The 21,932-nt window shown below is 50.5% G+C and overlaps 1 protein-coding gene across 1 annotated transcript; it reads right to left on the reverse strand.

Annotated features, from left to right (window-relative positions):
* Positions 1-612: 612 nt before the first annotated feature.
* Positions 613-1,558, reverse strand: LOC125513824 (protein S40-4-like). The gene has a single exon (XM_048679033.2). It carries the CDS (start codon positions 1,420-1,422, stop codon positions 883-885), a length of 540 nt encoding a protein of 179 aa, XP_048534990.2. The 5' UTR covers positions 1,423-1,558; the 3' UTR covers positions 613-882.
* Between the last annotated feature and the right edge of the window lie 20,374 nt (positions 1,559-21,932).

The raw sequence follows: 21,932 nt of genomic DNA on the forward strand, positions 1-21,932 counted from the left end.
TATTTTTTTTAGGGTGGAACATAATTACACGGGCACATTACATCGTGCGACAGAAATAACCGCCACGAGGAGATGATGGAAGGTAGAAGAAGGCACGGGAGCTGTTTGATTAATCCTATAGCTGAAAAACTTGACTTGACCTTAGGACTGTTACTTTAGTTTTTGGTTTGGCAGTTTTGTACGTGGCCCCGACAGATATACACGGTCCACTGGTGAGTGAATTGGGAACGACAATCCATCCATTGTACTGTTGTAGTACAGGGCAATAACGTACACGTTCAGTAAGCCGGCCAGAAATTTCGCTGATACGAGAGCATCATTGGCGTGACTTTTTGGCCAGCGTATTTCTTGCTGATAGTGTAACAACCGCCAGTTGTTTTGTCCAATCAGTTGGCGCAACGTAGCTTTTGGCATATTCGCTTACTGTGCGGTTGGTGAAATTTGGCAATCACCGATGATGGCCGTGCTGATGCGCAGATAAGGACAAAACTCTCGAAGAAAAAGTCGCCCACTGATCATCCCCTCGACAAATCATTTTGCTGCAGTAAGCACAATTAGCAGTAGGAGTAGCTGCTCTATCCCTTGCGTGGTGCTACACAAAAAAATTGCGCAGGATCAGAAAACGTTCCGCGTTCTCTCCGGAAAACACTGCACAGCAGGAACGAACAATCGAAGAACAATGATCACTCCTCAGCATCCACTCCTCTCTCTCTACCCCGGAGGCCAAAGCTCTGTCAAAATAACCACAACTTCTACGAGCTACTCCCTCCATTCTAAAATAGATGGCCCAACTTGTGGGAGTAGCAGCTAGCTTTATCCGATTCGATCTGTCAAAAGAAAACAGCTAGTAGTGGCGGGCGACGACGCCGGCCCGAGAGCGCGTCAGGCCTGGAACCCCGTCTTCTTCCAGACCGCGTCCCGGACCTTGAGCATCCTGCCGACCCCCATCCCATCGTTCACCGACAGCGATGCGGCACGGCGCCGCCACGCCAGCTCGTGCGGCGGCACCACCGGGGCGCCCTCGACGTCCTCGTCGTCCGCGTCGTCCAGCTCCCAGTCCCCGGCCTGGTGCCCCTGGTACTCGCCCCCAAGGATCTTGGACCAGTCCGGTATGGCCACGGGCAGCGACCCGTGCGCGGCGCCGCCCCCGCCGGCCCTGTCCACCGGCTTCGTCTTCCTCCCGGGACGGGCAACCGGGACTGCACGGACCCGGGGTAGCTCGGCACCCGACCTTGCCGGTTGTTCGGCCTCCTCTCCCGGGTTGAACGACCCCCAGACGTCTGACTCGTCGAACTCGTCGGCCGTGACGGGGCCGCCTGCCGTGGCCGGGTACCCCATGAGGCCGCGCGTCGACGCCGGCGCGAAGTGGTGGTACGCGCGCTCCGTCGCCACCGACCGCGTGCTCCTCGCCATTGCGGCCATGCCTGCTCGCCGTGCAAACGTGCAGCGCGAATGGAGCGGTGAGGGGAAACGTGAAGCAGATCGCGCAAGGAGGCGAGGAAGTTGAAGACCTGCGGAACCGCGGCGGGTAGAAGGTAGGAAGGAAGGCGTGCGCTGGTGGTTGCGCTGGGATTTATATGAGCTGGAAGGACGAGAGCAGAAAGCGGGGCAAGTGGATAAGGCCGTTTTATGGAATGACCGTTTCATCCTTGACGTTTTGGATTGCTACGTGGATGATATCTACGCCGTGCCACTGCCAGCTGGGTCCCAAGCCTCTTCGCGGTGTCAAACCGCCACGTACGTAGGTGTTTTGTGTGGTTAACAGGATTTCGGGTGGTGCTGGCGCGTTGCTATTGGCAGCTGCTAACGTAGTGGGCCTAGTGATTTTTCTTTCTGGATAAGAAACGCAGCAATTCAGTCCTACACGATCAGAAAGTCTTATCCGTGCCGCGCCCGGAAACTAATTATAGAAGAGTTTCTTGGCAATTTGTTCTCTGATCTGGCTCTCAGGGAGCGATTAATAGCAAGTGTTTGTTCCATCTCCATATGGAAGTTGGCCTAGTCACACATGTTGGATTATCTCATCCTGGTTGACATCTTTACATAAGCATACGTGTTAGTAACATCCGCTTTGGCAGCGATATCCGTAGAATTGCTTTTGGCTGGCGCGTGATGCACATAGACGTACATGTGTCTAGATCACACGACGAACGTCGAGGATTGCACACCAGCTTTTCTCGGCGACAAATTTAAGGCTCGTTAGTAATGAATGTCGGCCATAATTGATGCTCCAGGCAGGCCATGCATGGGTCCCAAACCCCACGGATTAGAGCGTCAATCGATGCCGCGCACGCACTTACGTGCCGGATCGTTATCTGTTGGCAACTTTGGCCTTGCCCTGCCTGCCTGCCTGCCTGCATGCATGCGTGCTTGATGATCGACTAGAGCGGATGCATGCGACGAGAGCCGTAGACCCAGTCGCCACGCGGGTATGGGCGTACGTGTCGCCTCGGGAGTGGGCCGGGCCCGCTCGGCCACATGGGCGGCCCCTCGTGTACGCTTCGTAGGGTGCACGAGGATTAACACGGGCAGTGCAACACCTAGAAAAAACACGGGCAGTGCCGTATGCCCTGCGTGCGCTTGGACTTTGGAGCCATGCGCGCGGCGCTGCCATGCTTTTACCGAAGGGACGTAGAGGGCACCGAGGGCCTCTCATTTGTGGAGTGCTGAATATGATACCGGTGTTTCAAGTTTCAACGGTTAAGGGCATCTTCAGCCGCGTCCCCAACAGGCCCCCTCAGGCCACTTTTTTTACGCCGGTGTCGAAAAAACGGTTCAGTCGCGCTCCCAGGATGCCGAAAATCGACGGTTCGGACCTTTTTTCCGCCCAACGGTCACAGGCCGAACCCGGCGCGCTGGGGAGTCGTTGGGGGCTCCGGCGCTAGGGAAAAGCACGCCTGGCCCACACCGACAAGGAAAAAGTCAAGGTTTTCTTCCCCCGACTCGTGTCGCACCCCCTGCGCCCTTGGCCACCATTAGCTATATCCCGGCGACGGCCGCCGCCCTACTCCGCTAGATAGCCATTCCCCGCCGGAAAATAGCAGTGCTTCGCCGCGGCAGCCCCTCCCACAGCAGCTGGGCGTTTCCGGCCGCCGTTTCCGGCCGCGGAGGCGCGGTTTAACGGCGGGTACACGCCCACCGAGCGCAAGGTGTTCGGCGTTTTGCCTGTCTCGGCGATGGACTCGGATGAGGAGGAAGAGCTCGCCGCGCTGCTGGAGGAGGAAGCCGCGGCCGACGTCCAGGAAGAAGAGCATCTGATGGTGCTCGCCGCCCTCGCCCAGCTGCTGGCGAGCAATGAAAAGCCGCGGCGAGGTGGCTCGGTGCCGGGGCGGGTGAAAGCAAAGAACCGGCATCGTCTGCAAGGCTACTGCATGCTCTACTCCGACTACTTTGCCGATGCTCCACTTCATGGCGAGAGAACATTTCGGTGCCGTTATCGGATGAGCCGAAAGCTCTTTCTCAGGATTGTGAATTCCATCCGGGACTTCGACAACTACTTCAAGTGCAAGATGGATTGCACTGGCGCTCTTGGATTCACCTCCATCCAGAAGTGCACGACAGCGATGAGGATGCTTGCATATGGAGCTCCCAGTGATTCACTCGACGACTATGGGCGCATGGCCGAGTCCACCAGCATAGAGTGTTTCTACAAGTTCTGTCGGGCAGTGGTGGCAGTGTTTGGGCCACAATACTTGAGAACACCCAATGTGGAAGACACCGCTCGGATCCTAGCCCAGAATGCAGCAAGAGGATTTCCTGGGATACTTGGAAGCATCGACTGCATGCATTGGAAATGGAAGAACTGCCCATTTGGTTGACAGGGGATGTACAAAGGCGGCAAAGGCGGTTGCAGTGTGGTGCTTGAGGCGGTAGCCACACAGGACCTCTGGATTTGGCACTCCTTCTTTGGTATGCCAGGAACTCACAATGACATCAACGTGCTACAGTGCTCTCCTGTTTTTGCCAAGCTCGTTGAGGGCCATTCTCCTCCGATGAACTTCGAGATCAATGGGCATCAATACAACAAGGGGTACTATCTAGCTGATGGCATCTATCTGAGATGGTCGACATTTGTGAAGACGATCTCAAACCCTGTGGCAGGAGGCAAGAACGCCTGGTTTGCGAAGCTTCAGGAGGCTTGCAGGAAGGATGTCGAGCGGGCATTTGGTGTGCTCCAATCTCGATTCGCTGTTGTTCGGTACCCCGCTCAGACCTGGTCGAAAGATCAAATGTGGGAGATCATGACTTGCTGTGTCATCTTGCACAACATGATCATCGAGAGCGAGTAAGAAGACCCAGTGTTTGACACTGAACCATACTACAGGCAGGGTCCTCTAGCCGAAGTTGATCACCAGCTACCGGCAACTTGGACTGCCTATCTCAGTATGCGTCAGGAGATCTGAGACCCACAGATGCATCATCAACTGCAGAAAGATCCGATTGAACACCTATGGAGGCTCAAGGGGGACGCCGCGTGATGAAATACGAGTTTTTATTTGTTGAACTATATAATTGTATTGAACTATTTGTTGTTGTAGTATTTTGTTGAAGTATTTGATTTTTCTGTGATGAAATATGTGATAAAAAATAATTGTGTTGATAATTGGACGCCGAGACACGGCGAAACCACGCCAAATATGGGCCTATTCTCGCTCATATGAGCCGTTTATTCGTCGAAATTGAGCTGCAAAATGGGTCAATTTCGGCGCCTGAGGGCGAACTGGGGGCGACGACTGGGCGCAAAACCGCCCCAGCGTCGAGTGTATCGCTGGCTCGTCCCCAGAAGACGATTTTTATGCGTCCTGGGGACAAACGACTGAAGAAGCCCTAAGTGGCTGGCATTGGCGGGTCGACAGGCATGCCAGTGCCAGGCTAGAGACGAGAGCTACGCGCTGGTCCATGTACTCGAGGTTGCGATGTTGTCATCGGGCAAGAAGGGTTGCTCGAAGACTCCATGTAATCTTCGTCCGGACCGCACGTGCACGTCGGCACACGGTGTATGACGTGAAAGCTGCTCCATCAGGTTGCTGCTTTATCCATCCATCCGCTGCGCCGAAAAGCAAGCGTTAGTAAAAAAAAGGACGAGAAGAAGATAAAGGGCGTGGTTATCTATTTTACACGTCTCACATTTGGCCATCTGGGTTACTGGGTGTATAAGAGCAACTTTAATGGGACGATCCATTTCGTTCGCCCGCATCTCTTTGGATCGGCGTGGATAAAAATGGCGGTCCAGCGCGCCGACCCAAACTCAAATCGTATCCGTCTAGCGTCCGCGCAGACCCATTTTCAACCCAAAATTACGTCTGGATTGCGTCGGCGTGGACGCGAAACGGACATGCCGCGCGTCTCCTTGCCATCCGCCGCGTCCTCATCTGGCGGCCATCCAACCGCCACGGTCAACATAATTTATGACGACCGCCCACCTTGGGCCCATGCGTCAGCGACAGCGGTCGTTCTTTTTTAAGCCGGGCGTGTGGCGGGACCATCCTCATCCACTACCACTCGCCCCTCGTCCTCATCTGACCACCCCTGCCCCCACGTCGGCGACAACCCTAGCCACCGCCAGTATGGGTTTCTTCTCCGGCATCGGCAGCAGCCGCAAGGACAAAGCCCCCGCCCGTCATTCCCCCTCCCTCCCCTCCCTCCCCGCGCCGGCGCGCGCTCCCCGGCAGAGGCAGCGCATCAACGTGCCGTTGCACCAGGCCGAGTTGCACTGGCACCACCGCGTGCCTCTGCCGTACCCGGACGTAACGCTGTCACATGACTGACATTTGGATCCGGAGAGGATCTCAATGCCGGCGGCGCCGCGGACGGCGAGGGCCCATGCGGAGGAGGTGCGGCGCCGGCGGGCGTTGCTGACGTCGGAGCAGTGCGCCGACCCGCACTTCGCCGTTGACTCGCCCAACCGGGCTCGATGGTTCGCCTTCGAGCATGAGGAGGCAAGGCAACGCGGCGTCCGCAGCGTCGACCACAGCTTGCTGCCGCCCGCGCTCGTCGTCCGCGACGAGGACCAGGAGGGCGAGGCCGCCTACCAGGCGGCCATTAAGGAGAGCGAGGAGGAGGAGCGGTGGAGGGAGGCGGACGAGGCGGCTTTCGAGGCTGCCATGGCGGAGGCCATGACCCTCTCCGCGGCGGGCGACTACGTCATGCCGCCGGTGGCCCCGCCGTCCCCGCCCAAAGCCGAGCCGGAGGAGCCGGCCTACCATGAGCGCTACTCCTGGACCGGAGTAGTGCGCGAGTGGGTCACCGCTCCGCTGATCTGGCTCGGGGCGACGAAGAAGCAGGAGGCGGCCTACCTCGACCATTGGCGCCGCGTTCGGCTGGCCGAGGAGCGCCGGGAGGGCGAGCGTCTGCAGATGCTCGAGCGCGAGGCCGACGAGGAGGCGCGCCAGGCCCAGGCAGCGGCGGCAAAGCCCGACATCGGCACCGTCTGGAACACGGCGTTCCCCTGGGCCGGCCCTGCGCCGACGTTGATCGACCTCACCGGACCCGACGCAGACGCCGCCGCCGCCGAGTCTAGGGCAGCGCGTCGTCTAGTTTTTGGTGTTTTTATTAATGTAATGTGGACTTTTGCCGGCCTTCGTGGCCGGCTTTTATGTTTAATTAAATGCATATATTTATTTTCAAACTGCTCGCAATACTTTTTTTTAGCACGTCGACGAAATGGGTCGGGTCAGCGTTGAGTGCTCGCGCTAACCCAAACACAGCGACGGGCGTTTGTGTCCGCCGGGCCGACCCAAACGGACAAAAAACGGACAAAAGCGTCATCCATTTAGGTCAGCCTATTGGAGTTGCTCTAACATGCTAACGTGTAATATTACCTCCGTCCCAAAAAATTGCGGAAAACTTCTATTTTATTCATCTTTATTAATTATGGCGGTACAAAGAAGACCGGACATAATAAAAATTACGTACATCCATATTGAAAAAATGTAAAACAAGTAATTCAAGACGAAGGAAATATTTGTTTTTTTTAAACTGAAACACCTAGCATTCCATTAATCACGTCAGACCGACCAAGTTGACGGTCACTGCAACAGTTACAAAGTTTGGAAGGCTACCCAGCCATACATGTTGGTCACCATACGCACCACTCTTACCCAAGACCGCTAGCTCATGAGCTGGAACGTTACAAGTGCGGTTACAGAAAACTACACTCTAGTCAACGAACTGATGCGAAGCATCCTAAGGTCATCCACATGAATCTACCATCGCCTCACCAAGTGTCTAGAGGGCTCATGACACGAGCACGCACAAAAGCTCTCGAAACCGAGGTGACATCACTCCTTTCATGTTTCCACTTCGATGCACATGAGACATGGCTACTACCTCATATGGACAGATTGTGCATACTCAGGTATCATGGAGAAGCTAAGGAGCAAGGAGAAGAAGAAGAGAAAGATGGACGTGAAGACGGAGAAGAAGAAGAAGAAGAGATGATGCAGAAGAAGCTACAGGCTCCGGATGACTGGCCAGGATCGGACGTCCGACGATCTCCAGGCTCCGGACGTCCGACCCAGACCGGACGTCCGACGCTTCCACACCCGAACCAAAACAACAGACTTCCAACACCCCACGTCCGACCGACGCCCGGACGTCCGATCCCGACCGGACGTCTGACCGAAGACCACCCGAGCCGAATCTACGGACGTCCGAACCCTCGCGAGCCTCCGGACGACCGGTGACTCCCGGACGTCCGACGCCTGTGTACTGTTTCGTGTTGGGCCGCAGCCCTTGTGCCCCTTCGCCCCCCTCTTTTGCACTAAGACTATATATAGACCTCCTATTCCTTCTAGCTAGGGTTAGCAAAGGATTAGCTCATATTTCGTGTAAGAGCTTTGCTCATCCACTTGGTTACCTTCTCCTCGGAGATTCGAGCCTCCACCGGAGAAGATCCCCCAAGCGGATTCAAGACCCCTTTTAGGGAAGAACTCAAGACATCCTCACGGAGAAGAACGGCTACCTTTGTATCGTCCCTAGTTGATTGTGTACCGTGTATCTCTCTTTGTGTTTCAAGGATCTAGCACATGTGTGACTTAATCTTGTTGGTTTGACTGATTTCCCCTCGTATTTTCCCCTCGTGTTCTTCGTGATCATCGCGGGATCCGCTCCTTTCGTGAAAGACCGGCCATATAGGGTTCCACCCTGCATCATCTTGGTATCAAGAGCCTCATTGATCACGATTTGGGAGCCTCCCCGTTGTGTTGCTAGCCTGGTTTTTATTTTTTTGTCCCAAATTCGAAAATTCCCCACAAAAATAGCCCTAATTTTTTTGTGATTTGTTGGTGTGTTGAAATTTTGTTGGATTTGATTCGTGGATTTGCTTTGTTTTGAGTGGATCTAGCCTTTCCCCCTTGTCTCCACCCTCTCCATCCACAAAATCCTCCGGATTCGACGATTTTCCACATCTCCACCATGAACCCTAGCTATTCATCCCGTGCCCAAATTTCGCCCAGGAACCGGACGTCCGACCCCTACCGGACGTCCGACGACCGGACGACCGGCCCAGCCCGGACGTCCGACGAACCCTGATGAAACTGATTTTTTTAGTTTTGCACCACCACCGCCCCACATTTCTGCATACGCACTCCTACCATCTATACACCATCACCACTTCCGCATACCACCACCATTGCTTACCAGTTTCATACTCTGACACGTGTTGCCACTTCGATATTTGAGAATTTTAGTTGCGGTTCCGTATTCTTTTGTGTTTCGGCTATCTAGGTACGGTTCGAGATCAACATCACCGCCGCACATCTTCGCCACGGACGCGTCATCAACAACGACCACCTCGACTACATCTTGATATTTGGTCCACCATTTTGACACCATACCGTAAGCAAGAACAGTAACCTCGGCTTGGTATCGTGATACATCATTCTTGCCATTACATTGATAGCCATCATAGCCTTACTCCTTTGCGTTGCTTACCCATCGAGACTAGCCTTTGAGTATTGCTGGCAATGAGACTTGTGCACATTAGTGATCATACTTCCCATAGCATACATACATCATTGTTGCATATCTTGGTATCATCTCTTGTGTCACAAGGTTGTCATCGCATACACAATTGCTATCTTGGTTCGTGAAGCATTGCATGACAAAAGAGCTCAAACCTCAAAGAGCCAAACAAGCTTTTAAGCAAAAAGGGAAAGATAAGCAAAGAGCTTTTAAGCAAGAACCATAGCATCATACAACATTAAGATTTTCATACTAGATCATCTTGGATCATATCATAGAAACACCTTGCATAGAGCATACTTGGGATAGAAGTCGTTGCATTTTTGCTTAGTAGGTTGTGCACAAGTCTTTGTATCCGCCTATTGTGCAATCGTGCTAGCGTCTCTATAGTGTTGTGCAACAAGAGCATTTTTGTGGATTCCACATTTTGGATCATCCTTGGTTGCCCAACCCCCACTTATGTCTTTGCGTGTGTGTTTCCGGGTACACTACATTGCTTGGTCTACTTGTTACATTGCAATCTTGCGAATCTTTTCCAAAATTATTGAAGCTCACTTACAATTGCATTAAATTTTGTGCCACCATCCTAACCAAGCTCCACCATAAGCTTTTACTTGTGTAGGTGTGAGAAACCGACAAGAATTGGTACCAACTGTGCTATTTCCTTGTCCACATTGGAGTGATCATTGATCCACTTTCAACTTCGATCATGGTACATTTGGTATTCGTTATTCTCTTTCTACCACTCACATTGTGTATCTTGGAATGATGGATAGGCCAAGTACTTCTACCAGCCCACTCTTCATTGAGCACGACGACGACATGAACTCCTACGTCACCAAGAGCCACCTCTTTGGTGCACAACGTGCTTTGCATCAAGAGCAACAAGCAATGAGTGAACGCATCGACAACCTCGTCGCCGACTTGCGACTCTCCGATCAACGTATAAGGGACTACTTCGACCACAAGCTCGACGATCACAAGCAAGATAATGATGCAAGAATGGATGAGATTCGTGCTTTGTTGCTCAACCGCTCTTCTTCCACTTCGTCTTCATCAAGAAGGACTCGCTCAAGTCGACACTCCGACTTCACCCTCTCCGGCTCAAGTACACCGACATCGAACACTCTACGCCGTGCCGCGCGCAATGATCGTTAAGCAAGCCTCAATCCTCTACGCGACACCGACTCTCAAGAGCGCCGACAACGTCAAACCCAAGAGGCTTTTGCTCTAGCACGAGAACGGCAAAGACAACGCCAACATGAAGAGGAAGAGCGCGCGCGTCTACACCAAGATGCACAAGATACCGAGGCACAACGCCAAGAACAACAACTCCGTGAAGCTCAAGCACTTGCGGCGCAGCAAGCCCTCCAAGATTCAACTCGAGCCGTAGGCAACCGAGGCCGACGAGCTCGTGAACAAGAAGAAGCATTTCACGAAGAAATTCAAGAACGAAGATTTCAAGCTCGCGTGCATCGTCAAATTCCTCAAGTTCCTCCTCGAGCTCGGCAAGCTCCTCCACAAGCTCGCCAAGAACATCAAGTTCATCAAGAGCATGACGACAATGGAAATCCTCCACGACAAGAGCAACATGAGGTTGACAACCCTCCTCACCAAGAGCAACACGAGCTTGACAATCATCAACAACATGGATGTCATCATCCCCGACCCCCAACACAATGAAGAGCAATGCTACGGCAAGCTCAAGTTCAAGTTCACCATGCCCAAGTTCAACGGAAGCAACGATCCCGAAGAATACCTTTCATGGTCATTGAAGGTCGACAAAATCTTCCGCTTGCACAACTATGAAGAAGAGAAGAAGATCGCAATGGCATCCCTTGAGTTCCAAGACTATGTCCTCATTTGGTGGGAACAAGTTATCGAGCGCCGAGAGGCAAGAGGTGAACCACCCATCACTACTTGGGCGCAAATGAAGGATGTCATGAGAGCACGCTTTGTGCCTACCTACTACAACCGCAACCTCTTCAAGAAACTCCAACTACTCAAGCAAGGAACCAAGAGCGTTGATGAGTACTACAAGGAGATGGAGATTGCCATGATAAGAGCCAACGTCACGGAAGATGATGAGAAAATATGGCACATTTCTTGAATGGACTCAACCATCCTATCAAGAAGATCGCCGACTTCCAACCATACTCGAACCTCATAGAGCTAGTGCATCAAGCTACCAAAGCAGAATGTCAAGTGCAAGACGATTTCAAGTATGCCAAGTTCTCATCCAAGCCCTACGGCTTCTCCAACACCCAAGCTTCAATGATTCCAACACCGTCTACCAAGCCTTCTACAAGCAACGTCGACAAGTCGAGTTCCAAGAAAGCTTCGTCAACTCCAAGTCATCATCCTACTACAAGCAGCTTCAAGCCGAGAGCTTCATCATCATCCACTCCAACCGATGAGACCGTAAAGACGAGTTCCTTCAAATGCTTCACATGCGGAGGCCGAGGCCACAAGTCCTATGGGTGCACCAACAAGCGGACCATGATCCTCAACAACGACGGCACCTACGACTCGATGAGTGACGGAGAAATGGACGCTCTTGAGCAAGTCGCCATGCACCAGCAAGTGAACGATGAAGAGGAACAAGTCTTTTGCGATGAAGATTCAAGTCCCGCTCTTGTTGTCTCCAAGGTCTTGACTCTCCAACATCACCAAGAAGAAGACCAAAGATGCCATATCTTTCACACCAAGGCCGACATCAATGGACGCTCCGTCAAGGTCATCATCGATGGAGGGAGTTGTCATAATCTCGCAAGTGAAGAACTTTGCTCCAAACTCCAATTACCCAAGACGAAGCACCCACATCCATACAAAGTGCAATGGCTTAGCGACTCCGGCACTCTCCAAGTCGAGCATCGAGTACAAGTCTCCTTCAAAATTGGCGCCTATGAAGACACTTTGGAGTGCGACATCGTTCCTATGATCGTTTGCCACCTCTTCCTTGGATGCCCATGGTAATTTGATAGAGGAGTCACCCACAACGGCCGAACGAACCACTACATCTTCAAGATGAAAGGGAAGGAGTATGTACTGATGAAGCTATGTACCTAGGGTAGGGTCATAGGCCTGACCTATACACCCTCCCCTAGGACATCACCCTAAAATCAGAAGCATTCGAGGGATAGCATAGTCCACTCGACCTCGAAGCATTCCACTCAGAATACTCGAAGTCACTCGACCGCGACAACTACCACTCGACAGACAGAAGATCTAAAGTCACTCTGCACGGCAACGGTCGGACATTTACTTCATAGACTTAATAGACATTTATGTCACTTTATTGCTAGCGTTACCAGTAACGCCCCCTCTTGATGTACCTTAAAACCCTTGTAACATGAGCTGGCTGGGGTCTAGGCGCACTCTATATAAGCCATCCCCCTCCACTGGCACAAGGGTTCGCACCCCCTGTAAACACACACATACATAATCCAGTCGACCGCCTCTGGGAACCGAGACGTAGGGCTGTTACTTCCTCCGCGAAGGGCGTGAACTCATAAAACTCATGTGTACAACTTCGCCATAGCTAGGATCTTGCCTCCTCATACCAACCCCCATTCTACTGTCAGTCTTAGATCCACGACAGTTGGCGCCCACCTTGGGGCAGGTGTCTCAGCGACTTTTTGGTGGAGTTGCGATTTTTTCCGATTCTCATCATCATGGTTTCCGCCAGCGGAATGGTTGAGGGCCACGAGATCCGTCTCGGCGCGCTCGTTTTCGTTGCCGATGACTCCGCTTGGCTTCAGGAAGCTCCACTCGACGTCGATGCGCTCGCCGTCTGCGGGGCGACACACTTTCACGCATGCGTCTGTGGCGTCCTTCTCCGGCAACCGTTGACCCAGTATCGGTCGGCTCCTATGGTGTCCTCGTCCCCCGCTGTTCGCCAACGCAAGCGTTCTGGTCGGTCGCGGCTCCAGCGGTGGGTGAGACACGCGGTGGCCCGCCAGTCGGCCACCTCACAAGTCACGACAATCGAGCCCGACGAAACTCTCTACGGCATGTTCGACCTGTCGACTGGCTCCGTCGAGACCGCATCTGAGTGCGACATCAGCGATCCTGCGGCGAAAGTCATGATGGTCAACGGACCACCCAGTCCTCCAGGCTTCCCCCGCGGTGACGGTGGTGATGGTGGCGGCGATCCATCACGCGTTCACGAGCAGTACCGCCCCGAGCCCCTTTCTTCGCAGCGGAGGGAAGAGCTTCATCGCTGCAATATGGATGCACTTTACACTCCTATCATTGGAGAAACCCCCGAGGCCCGGGCCTTGGAGGAAGCGCGCCTGGCCAACTTGGCTGAGCGCACTCGACTGGAGAACCTGCAACATGCACTCGACGAACGCACTCGGCAGCGGATCCCTGAGTCCAGTCGGCGTTAGCTTTTTCCGCCTCAAACTCAGGTATACCGCACTCCAATTCAAAATCTCACAGCTGCAGCCCGAATAGCAGAGTCAATCCAGCCTTCCCAGTCGGAGGCTGGCAGAGGTTTGATGCAAATCCGGGCCTTGCTCCGAGCAGCTGGAGAGCAGAACACATTAGTGTCTCAGTCGCGGAATAGGATTCATAGCAGGTCTGTAGTGGCGGATACAATACAGTCGGCCCACAGCCCAAGATCGCCCCTGCGGCATGAAGGACGTGGGCACAAGCAAGATTAGTACAGAAACCACGAGCAATATTGTAACACCCCGGATGTAACTTTCCCAATTTGTACTCCAACTCTTGCCGTTTCCGGCGTTAAGTTATTTTATTTTCTCGGGTTCGGGTCTTTGTCTCCGTGTGTTGTTGTCGTTGTCATGCATCTCATATCATGTCATCATGTGCATTGCATTTGCATACGTGTTCGTCTCATGCATTCGAGATTTTTCCCCGTTGTCCGTTTTGCATTCCGGTGCTTCGTTCTCCTCCGGTGGTCATTTCTAGCTTTCTTTCGTGTGTGGGGATTAAACATTTCCGGATTGGACCGAGACTTGCCAAGCGGTCTTGGTTTACTACCGGTAGACCGCCTGTCAAGTTTCGTATCATTTGGACTTCGTTTGATACTCCAACGGTTAACCGAGGGACCGAAAAGGCCTCGCGTGTGTTGCAGCCTAACACCCCTCCAATTTGGCCCAAAACCCACCTAACTCTGCTTCATCATCTAGATCGTTCGATCACGATCGCGTGGCCGAAAACTGCACCTCATTTGGACTCTCCTAGCTTCATCTACCTCTATTTAAAGCCCCCTCCCGAAATTCGCGGATCTCCTCCCTCTCAAACCCTAGAAATCGCCCCCGCACCAGCCGGACACGTCCGAATCCGGCCGGATGCGTCCGCTCGTCACCGCCGCCAACCGCCGCCCGCCACGTGGGATCGCGCCTGCCCGCCGCCGCCGAGGCCCGGGAGCCCAACGCCGGCCCCCGCGGCCCACTCGCCCTTCGCCGCCGCCCGCTGCTTCTTCTCCCTCCTTCGCCCGAAGCCGCCTCGCCGCCCATCGCCGGCGACCGCTACCGCCGCGCCACTCCGGCGACTGCCCGCCGCCCCGCCGCGCGAGAGCGCCCGGATCCGGCCGCCCCTCGCCGCTGCAACCTCGCCGCCGCTCTCCTCCGAAGGCGCCGCCCGGCCTCCTCTCCCTCCTACGCCGGGGACGAGCTCCGGCTTCTCCAACTTCGGCCGCCGCCTCCGGTGAACAGTGCGCGCGGCGCCGCCGCCTCGGATTCCGTGCCACCGAAACCCTAGATTCGGAGGTTGATTTTTCTACCAAGTCCTCGGATTTTCAGATCCATGTTGCCCTGTTCATAGCCCCGTAACTTTGCATCCGTAGCTCCGATTCATGCGTATAGCATATCAAAATGTTTATCTCAGAGAGTACATCATTTCATTCCATTGCATCATTTTCGTTTGAGTTCATCTTGATGCCCGAAATGCTGTTAGAAGAGGGCTACTTGAGATAATTGTCAGATCTGCTACTCCGTTTAGGTTTTTGTCATTTTTTCCATGATTAATGTGTGCATGATATGCCCTGATGCTCTACATATGTTTTGTTAAGGGTTTTGTCATCTTTCCAGAGGTGCAACCCATATATTTTTGTGATGTGTGTGGTGACTAGCACAAGCTTGCAAAGTGGTGCACTTGTTAATTCTGTTTTCAGGGACTTAGCAATTCCACTAAGTCCTTGAGCTGTTTATCTCATGATGCCATATGTTCATGTTGTTTCCTAATGATCCGTGCCTCTTTTGAGGATGATCAGTAAGGATGTTTTGTTAATCTTGTAGTGCTCTATCCATCCATGTCTTTGTTTGAAATTATGGAGCATCCTAGCTTGAGTCAATCGAGCTCTACTTTTGCTACTTTGTGAATCTGGGCAGATTGTCAACTTGTTTGCAATTTTGCCGATGATGTTGTAGTTGATCCGTGCATGATATGCTATTGTTCTTGCCATGTATAGCTTGAATTTTATGTATTCTTGATGGACGTATGCTTAGCTTGTTATGACTTGCACTGTAGTGAGTGCATCGAGCTCGTAAACATGCCTACTTGAGTTATATTTCAGCATGTGCCAGTTTTCACTAAGTCTGAAAACTGATTATGTTTTTGCTATGTTCACATGCTTGCAATTGTATTTTATGATCACTTTTGGCTCAAGGTCACTAAGGGACTTTTGTTAAGCTCTTTGAGTAGATCCATGCCATGGTTTACTTTGCCATGTTCAGGTCCTGTAGCATGTAGTTTTGTTGCTCCGAAGAGTGCTACCTGATCTGAAATTCCAGACAAGTGTTAATTTCACTAAGTCTGACATCTGTTTGTCATATGCATTTTTGCCATGCTTGTTTGAACCTGTTAATGGATGAATTGGCCGTAGCTCAGTGCAAGACTTTTGTGAAGCATCTTGAATGCATCCCTGCCATGTATTTTTTTGTCATGTTTGGGTGCTGTAGCATTTTCATCTCATTGCATTTAGATGCCTACTTGCTGTAAATCGCAGACCGGTGCCATTTTTGAATCGCTTGCCATTTCCAAACCGTAACTCCGATTCCGGCGTTCTTTATATCGTTTTCAAGCGATTTCATCTCATCTTTTCAGTGGAACACTTGGAATTCCAAGTTGAGGCCAGGTTCATGCATTTCCTGTCATATCTTGCATTTTGCATCCTGCATCGCATCCCGCATAGCATATCATCATTGCATCATATTGCTTGATCCTTGCACGTGGTTGATTGTATACTTGTTGCTTGTTTGTCTTGTTTGGGTAGAGCCGGGAGACGAGTTCGCTAACGAGGAGCCCGTTGAATTTGCTTTCGAGGATCCAGTCAACTCTGACAACTGTGCAGGCAAGATGATCATACCCTCGAAATCACTACTATCTTTGCCATGCTAGTTTGCTCGCTCTTTTGCTATGTCAATGCTACGATGCCTACCACTTGCTTTCAAGCCTACCAAATTGCCATGTCAAACCTCTAACCCACCATGTCCTAGCAAACCGTTGATTGGCTATGTTACCGCTTTGCTCAGCCCCTCTTATAGCGTTGCTAGTTGCAGGTGAAGATTGGTGGCCGTTCCTTGTTGGAACATTTATTTACTTGTTGGAATATCATTATATTGCTATGTTATCTTAATGCATCTATATACTTGGTAAAGGGTGGAAGGCTCGGCCTCTCGCCTAGTGTTTTGTTCCACTCTTGCCGCCCTAGTTTCCGTCATATCGGTGTTATGTTCCCGGATTTTGCGTTCCTTACGCGGTTGGGTTATAATGGGAACCCCTTGATAGTTCGCCTTGATTAAAACTTTTCCAGCAATGCCCAACCTTGGTTTTACCATTTTCCACCTAGCCTCTTATCCCTTGGGTTTCCGGAGCCCGAGGGTCATCTTATTTAAACCCCCCCGGGCCAGTGCTCCTCTGAGTGTTGGTCCAAATAGAGCCACTTGCAGCGCCACCTCGGGGTAACTTGAGGGTTGGTTTTAGTTGTACGTAGTGTTCATCTGAGTGTGCCCTGAGAAAGAGATATGTGCAGCTCCTATCGGGATTTGTTGGCACATTCGGGCGGTGTTGCTGGATTTGTTTTAACCTGTCGAAGTGTCTTGAAGAACCGATATACCGAGTCTGATCGGAACGTCTTGGGAGGAGGTCTATTCCTTCGTTGACCGTGAGAGCTTGTCATGGGATAAGTTGGGACTCCCCTGCAGGGATTTGAACTTTCGAAAGCCGTGCCCGCGGTTATGGGCAGATGGGAATTTGTTAATGTCCGGTTGTAGATAACTTGAACCTTAACTTAATTAAAATGAATCAACCGAGTGTGTTACCGTGATGGCCTCTTCTCGGCGGAGTCCGGGAAGCGAACACGGTGTTGGAGTAATGTTTGCGCAGGTTGCTCTCTAGTTTCTCGCTCGTGCTTTGCCTCCTCTTCTCGCTCTCTTTTGCGAATAAGTTAGCCACCATACTTGCTAGTCGCTTGCTGCAGCTCCACATATTTACCTTGCCTCACCTATAAGCTTAAATAGTCTTGATCACGAGGGTGCGAGATTGCTGAGTCCCTGTGGCTCACAGATTACTATTACACCAGATGTAGGGCCTGATGATTCCGCTCCGGGAGACGCGTTCGAGCTCAAGTGGGAGTTCGACGAGGACTCTCAACGTTACTATATTTCCTTTCCTGATGATCAGTAGTGGTGCCCAGTTGGGGGTGATTGGGACCGTGTCGCTTGTTGGGTTATCTTTTATTTTGGCGCCGTAGTCGGGCCATGAGTGTTTGGATGATGTAATGTCATTATGTACTTGATTGACGTGGCGAGTGTAAGCCAACTATGTTATCTCCCCTTTATGATTTATATTACATGGGATGTTGTGAAGATTGCCTAACTTGCGACATATGCCTTCAATGCGATTATGCCTCTAAGTCGTGCCTCGACACATGGGAGATATAGTTGCATCGAGGGTGTTACAAATATGATCACCGCCTCGGCCACAATGACCGTCGTCGAGTGCCCACGCCTCCTCCGAGGAGTGGGCTGTAACACCCACAATGCGGCTATATGTCCCACGTGTCGGGGAACGACTTAGAGGCATAACCGGATGGTAGGCATGTCGCAAGAGGGATAATCTTTACACATCCCATGTACTGAATAAGAAGGGGATAAAGAGTTGGCTTACAATCGCCACTTCACACAATACAAGTTAAACATACAACATCCAGAATACAAACAAGGTCCGACTACGGAACCAACATAAATAAACACAACCCAAAATGCTAGATCCCCGATCGCCCCAACTGGGCTCCACTACTGATCAACCGGAAAAGACACAAAACAACGATCAAGATCTTCATCGAGATCAAACTTGAGCTGGGTTGGGCCACCTGCACTGGTATCATCGGCACCTGCAACTGTTTGGAAGTATCTATGAGTCACGAGGACTCAGCAATCTCACACCCGCGAGATCAAGACTATTTAAGCTTATGGGTAGGAAAGGGGTAGTAAGGTGGAGCTGAAGCAAGCACTAAGAATATATGGTGGCTAACATACGCAAATAAGAGCGAGAAGAGAAGCAACACAACGGTCGTGAACTAGAAGTGATCCTGAAACTACTTACATTCAAGCATAACACAAGAACCGTGTTCACTTCCCGGACTCCGCTGGAAAGAGACCATCACGGCTACACACGCGGTTGATTCATTTCAATTAATCTAAGTGTCAAGTTCTCTACAACCGGATATTAACAAATTCCCATCTTCCCATAACCGCGGGCATGGCTTTCGAAAGTTCAAACCCTGCAGGGGTGTCCCAACTTAGCCCATCACAAGCTCTCACGGACAACGAAGGATATTCCTTCTCCCAGGAAGACCCGATCAGACTCGGAATCCCGGTTACAAGATATTTCGACAATGGTAAAACAAGACCAGGAAAGCCACCCGATGTGCCGACAATCCCGATAGGAGTCGCACATATCTCGTTTTCAGGGAAACACCGGATGAGACTAGCTACGAGTAAAACCAAACCTCAAGTTTCCCCGAGGTGGCCCCGCATGCAGCTCGGTTCGGACCAACACTTAGACAAGCACTGGCCCGGGGGGGTTAAAATAAAGATGACCCTTGGGAGCGCGACTCCCAAGGGAAAAGTAGGTGGTGGTGAGGCAAATGGTAAAATCAAGGTTGGGCCTTGCTGGAGGAGTTTTATTCAAAATGAACTGTCAAGGGGTCCCCATAACACTCAACTGTGTAAGGAACGCAAAATCAAGGAACATAACACTGGTATGATGGAAACTAGGGCGGCAAGAGTGGAACAAAACACCAGACATAAGGCCGAGCCTTCCACCCTTTACCAAGTATATAGATGCATTAATTAAAATAAGAGATATTGTGATATCCCAACATATCCATGTTCCAACATGGAACAAACTTCAACTTCACCTGCAACTAGCAACGCTATAAGAGGGGCTGAGCAAAAGCGGTAACGTAGCAAAACAACGGTTTGCTAGGAAAAGGTGGTTTAGAGGATTGACATGGCAATATGGGAGGCATGATATAGCAAGTTGTAGGTATCGCGGCGTAGCAATAGAGCGAGCAACTAGCAAGCAAAGATAGAAGTGATTTCAAGGATATGGCCATCTTGCCTGAGATCCCGCAAGGAAGAAGAACGAGTCCATGAAGAAGACAAACAGACGTAGTCGAACGGATCCTCACAAATGCGACGTTATCGGAACTAACCCGAAGAAGCAACACCGGAAAGAAGCAAACAACATAGTAAACAACCATCACATAAACATGACATTATGCACAACCAAGTATGATGCATGTCCGGTTTAATGAGGCATGGCATGGCAAAGTGCACAAGTAAAACTACAAGTTAAGTGGAGCTCAATATACAAGTTAAGTGCACAAGTTTAGTTCTCTCCCGTTTATTTACTCAACAATATTAAATGTTGGTTAGCATGGCAAGAGGTGAAGCATAAGAAAACTATCTATCTAGGCAAGTTTAAATGAGGCCGGAAGCAACAAACAACAAGTCCGGAAACTCCTCATGAGCATATATTAGATTTTGTACTGTTCTGCCCTAAACACAATTTTAGAGTTTTTAAACATGCAAAAAAGTACACCATGTTAAACTAGGCAATTTTCTACCCCATTTACATATAGAGATTATTTAAATACGAGCTACGGTTAATTAGTTATGAATTAAATCATTTTAGCATGTTATTTAAGCAAAATAAGGCAAACATCATATTAAACATCTCAAACATGATTGAAAATTGGATATTGTGAAACTAGATGAAATTCTAGTCAAGTTACATATATAATTTATTTTAAACCGATGCACGAATGATGAGTTATAATATGCATGAAGTCTAGGGGGCTTCCTGTAAAACTGGTTTCTCTGGAAAATAGACAAATTCGCAGCAGGGAAGAAAAATAAGCCACGGGCCAAAACTGGCCCGAACTGGGCTGCACAGGAGCAAACAGGAGATGGGCTTCCTCACATTGGGCCTGGCTCAGGGGAGAGAAGAGAGAGCAAGAGGCCCGACAGTAGTTTCCGGAGACCGAAAACGTCCGACGATTTGACCGACTATATTGTCGCTATAGTTATCCGTTGGGGCGTCAAACGACTCCGAATGCGATGAAATTTGGCAGGCGGTCAACTGACAACATAATAACACCGCACGCCAACTTTCAACCCATTCCGAGAACATTTTTCGGACACTTATAAAATACTATTTCGGGCGTGCCGCGGGCGTGTGCAAGTGTGTCTGGACTCAGAACGGACAACGAAGAGAACGAGGAGACCGGGACGGATGCAAGTTTTGAAAACATGATGATGCAATGCACATGAAGACATGATGAAATGCAACACGCAAGCAAATGACATGATAACGAACAGTGAATAACTGGAAGACACCTGGCACATCGGTCTCGGGGCATCACAACACTCCACCACTATGAGAGGATCTCGTCCCGAGATCTAGGATGGCACCGGGGAAAACGGAAGAGGAAGGGGAAGAGGTAAAAGTAAGTTGCTTCTTTGACAAATAAGTGAAACCAAAGAACCTTGTGAGGTTGAACAAATTGAAAGAAAGAATACAACAAAGATGAACGAAGTTGAAAACACTCCGTTAGAAAAGAGGAACAAGGAACATTACTAGAACATTGTAGGTTGACAGACATAAGAAAAGGGTTACAATGGACAAGAGGTAGATGCAAGCACTCCGGTTGAAACGAGATGTACAAGGAACGATAAAGATCAATTACGACAACACTCCAGTTGGAAAAGGAAGGCATAGAATATGAACTTGACAAAATGAAAGCACTTGGATGAGACTCCGGTTAGAAGAGGAATGATAGACACAACACTCCGGTTAAAACAAGATAGAGAAGGAATAAGAATGATATAATTTGGACAGCACTCCGACTGTAAATGGAAGGAATTGAACATGATCTTGACAAGATGAGAGGATACTTGATGAAATCAACAACACACTGCCTCCGGAACTATTGAAAGAATGGAACAATGGGTAAGAAGGATTCCAGACAGCACTCCGGTTGAGAAGGGAGGCAAAACTTGATAAGATGAAAGAAGCTTGAATGAAGGAAACGACACTCCGGTTGAATGGATAACCAAAAGGAAAGAACATGCTCTTTACAAAATTAGATGATGGGTCGAAGAGAGTTACATCACAATGCCTTCAGAACAAATGAGTGGAATGAAAAGAACAGAGAAGAGAACATCAACTTCCACCATGAATGAACATGAAGGAGCCTTCCTGTGAAGAAAGAAGGGTTGAACGGAGTTGTTGGAAAATCAACAACAAAAAGAATAAGCTTGTAGTGGCCTTATGGAAAACGTCTCAAAATTATGAGGTGAAATTCTGCCACTAACGGAAATGACAGATTGGATTGATATCAACAAGGAGACGAGAAACTTATTTCACCGGAAGGATAAATGAAGAACTTGGTTCATTTATGAGAACCATAAATAGCGACAATCTTTAGGGAA

This window comes from Triticum urartu, chromosome 6A, assembly GCF_056163025.1.
Source record: "Triticum urartu cultivar PI428250 chromosome 6A, HENAU_Tu73, whole genome shotgun sequence".
Lineage (NCBI taxonomy): Eukaryota > Viridiplantae > Streptophyta > Magnoliopsida > Poales > Poaceae > Triticum > Triticum urartu.

Coding starts and splice junctions, on each gene's coding strand:
- LOC125513824 (XM_048679033.2), bottom strand. CDS start 1,422: ATGGCCGCAATGGCGAGGAGCACGCGGTCGGTGGCGACGGAGCGCGCG.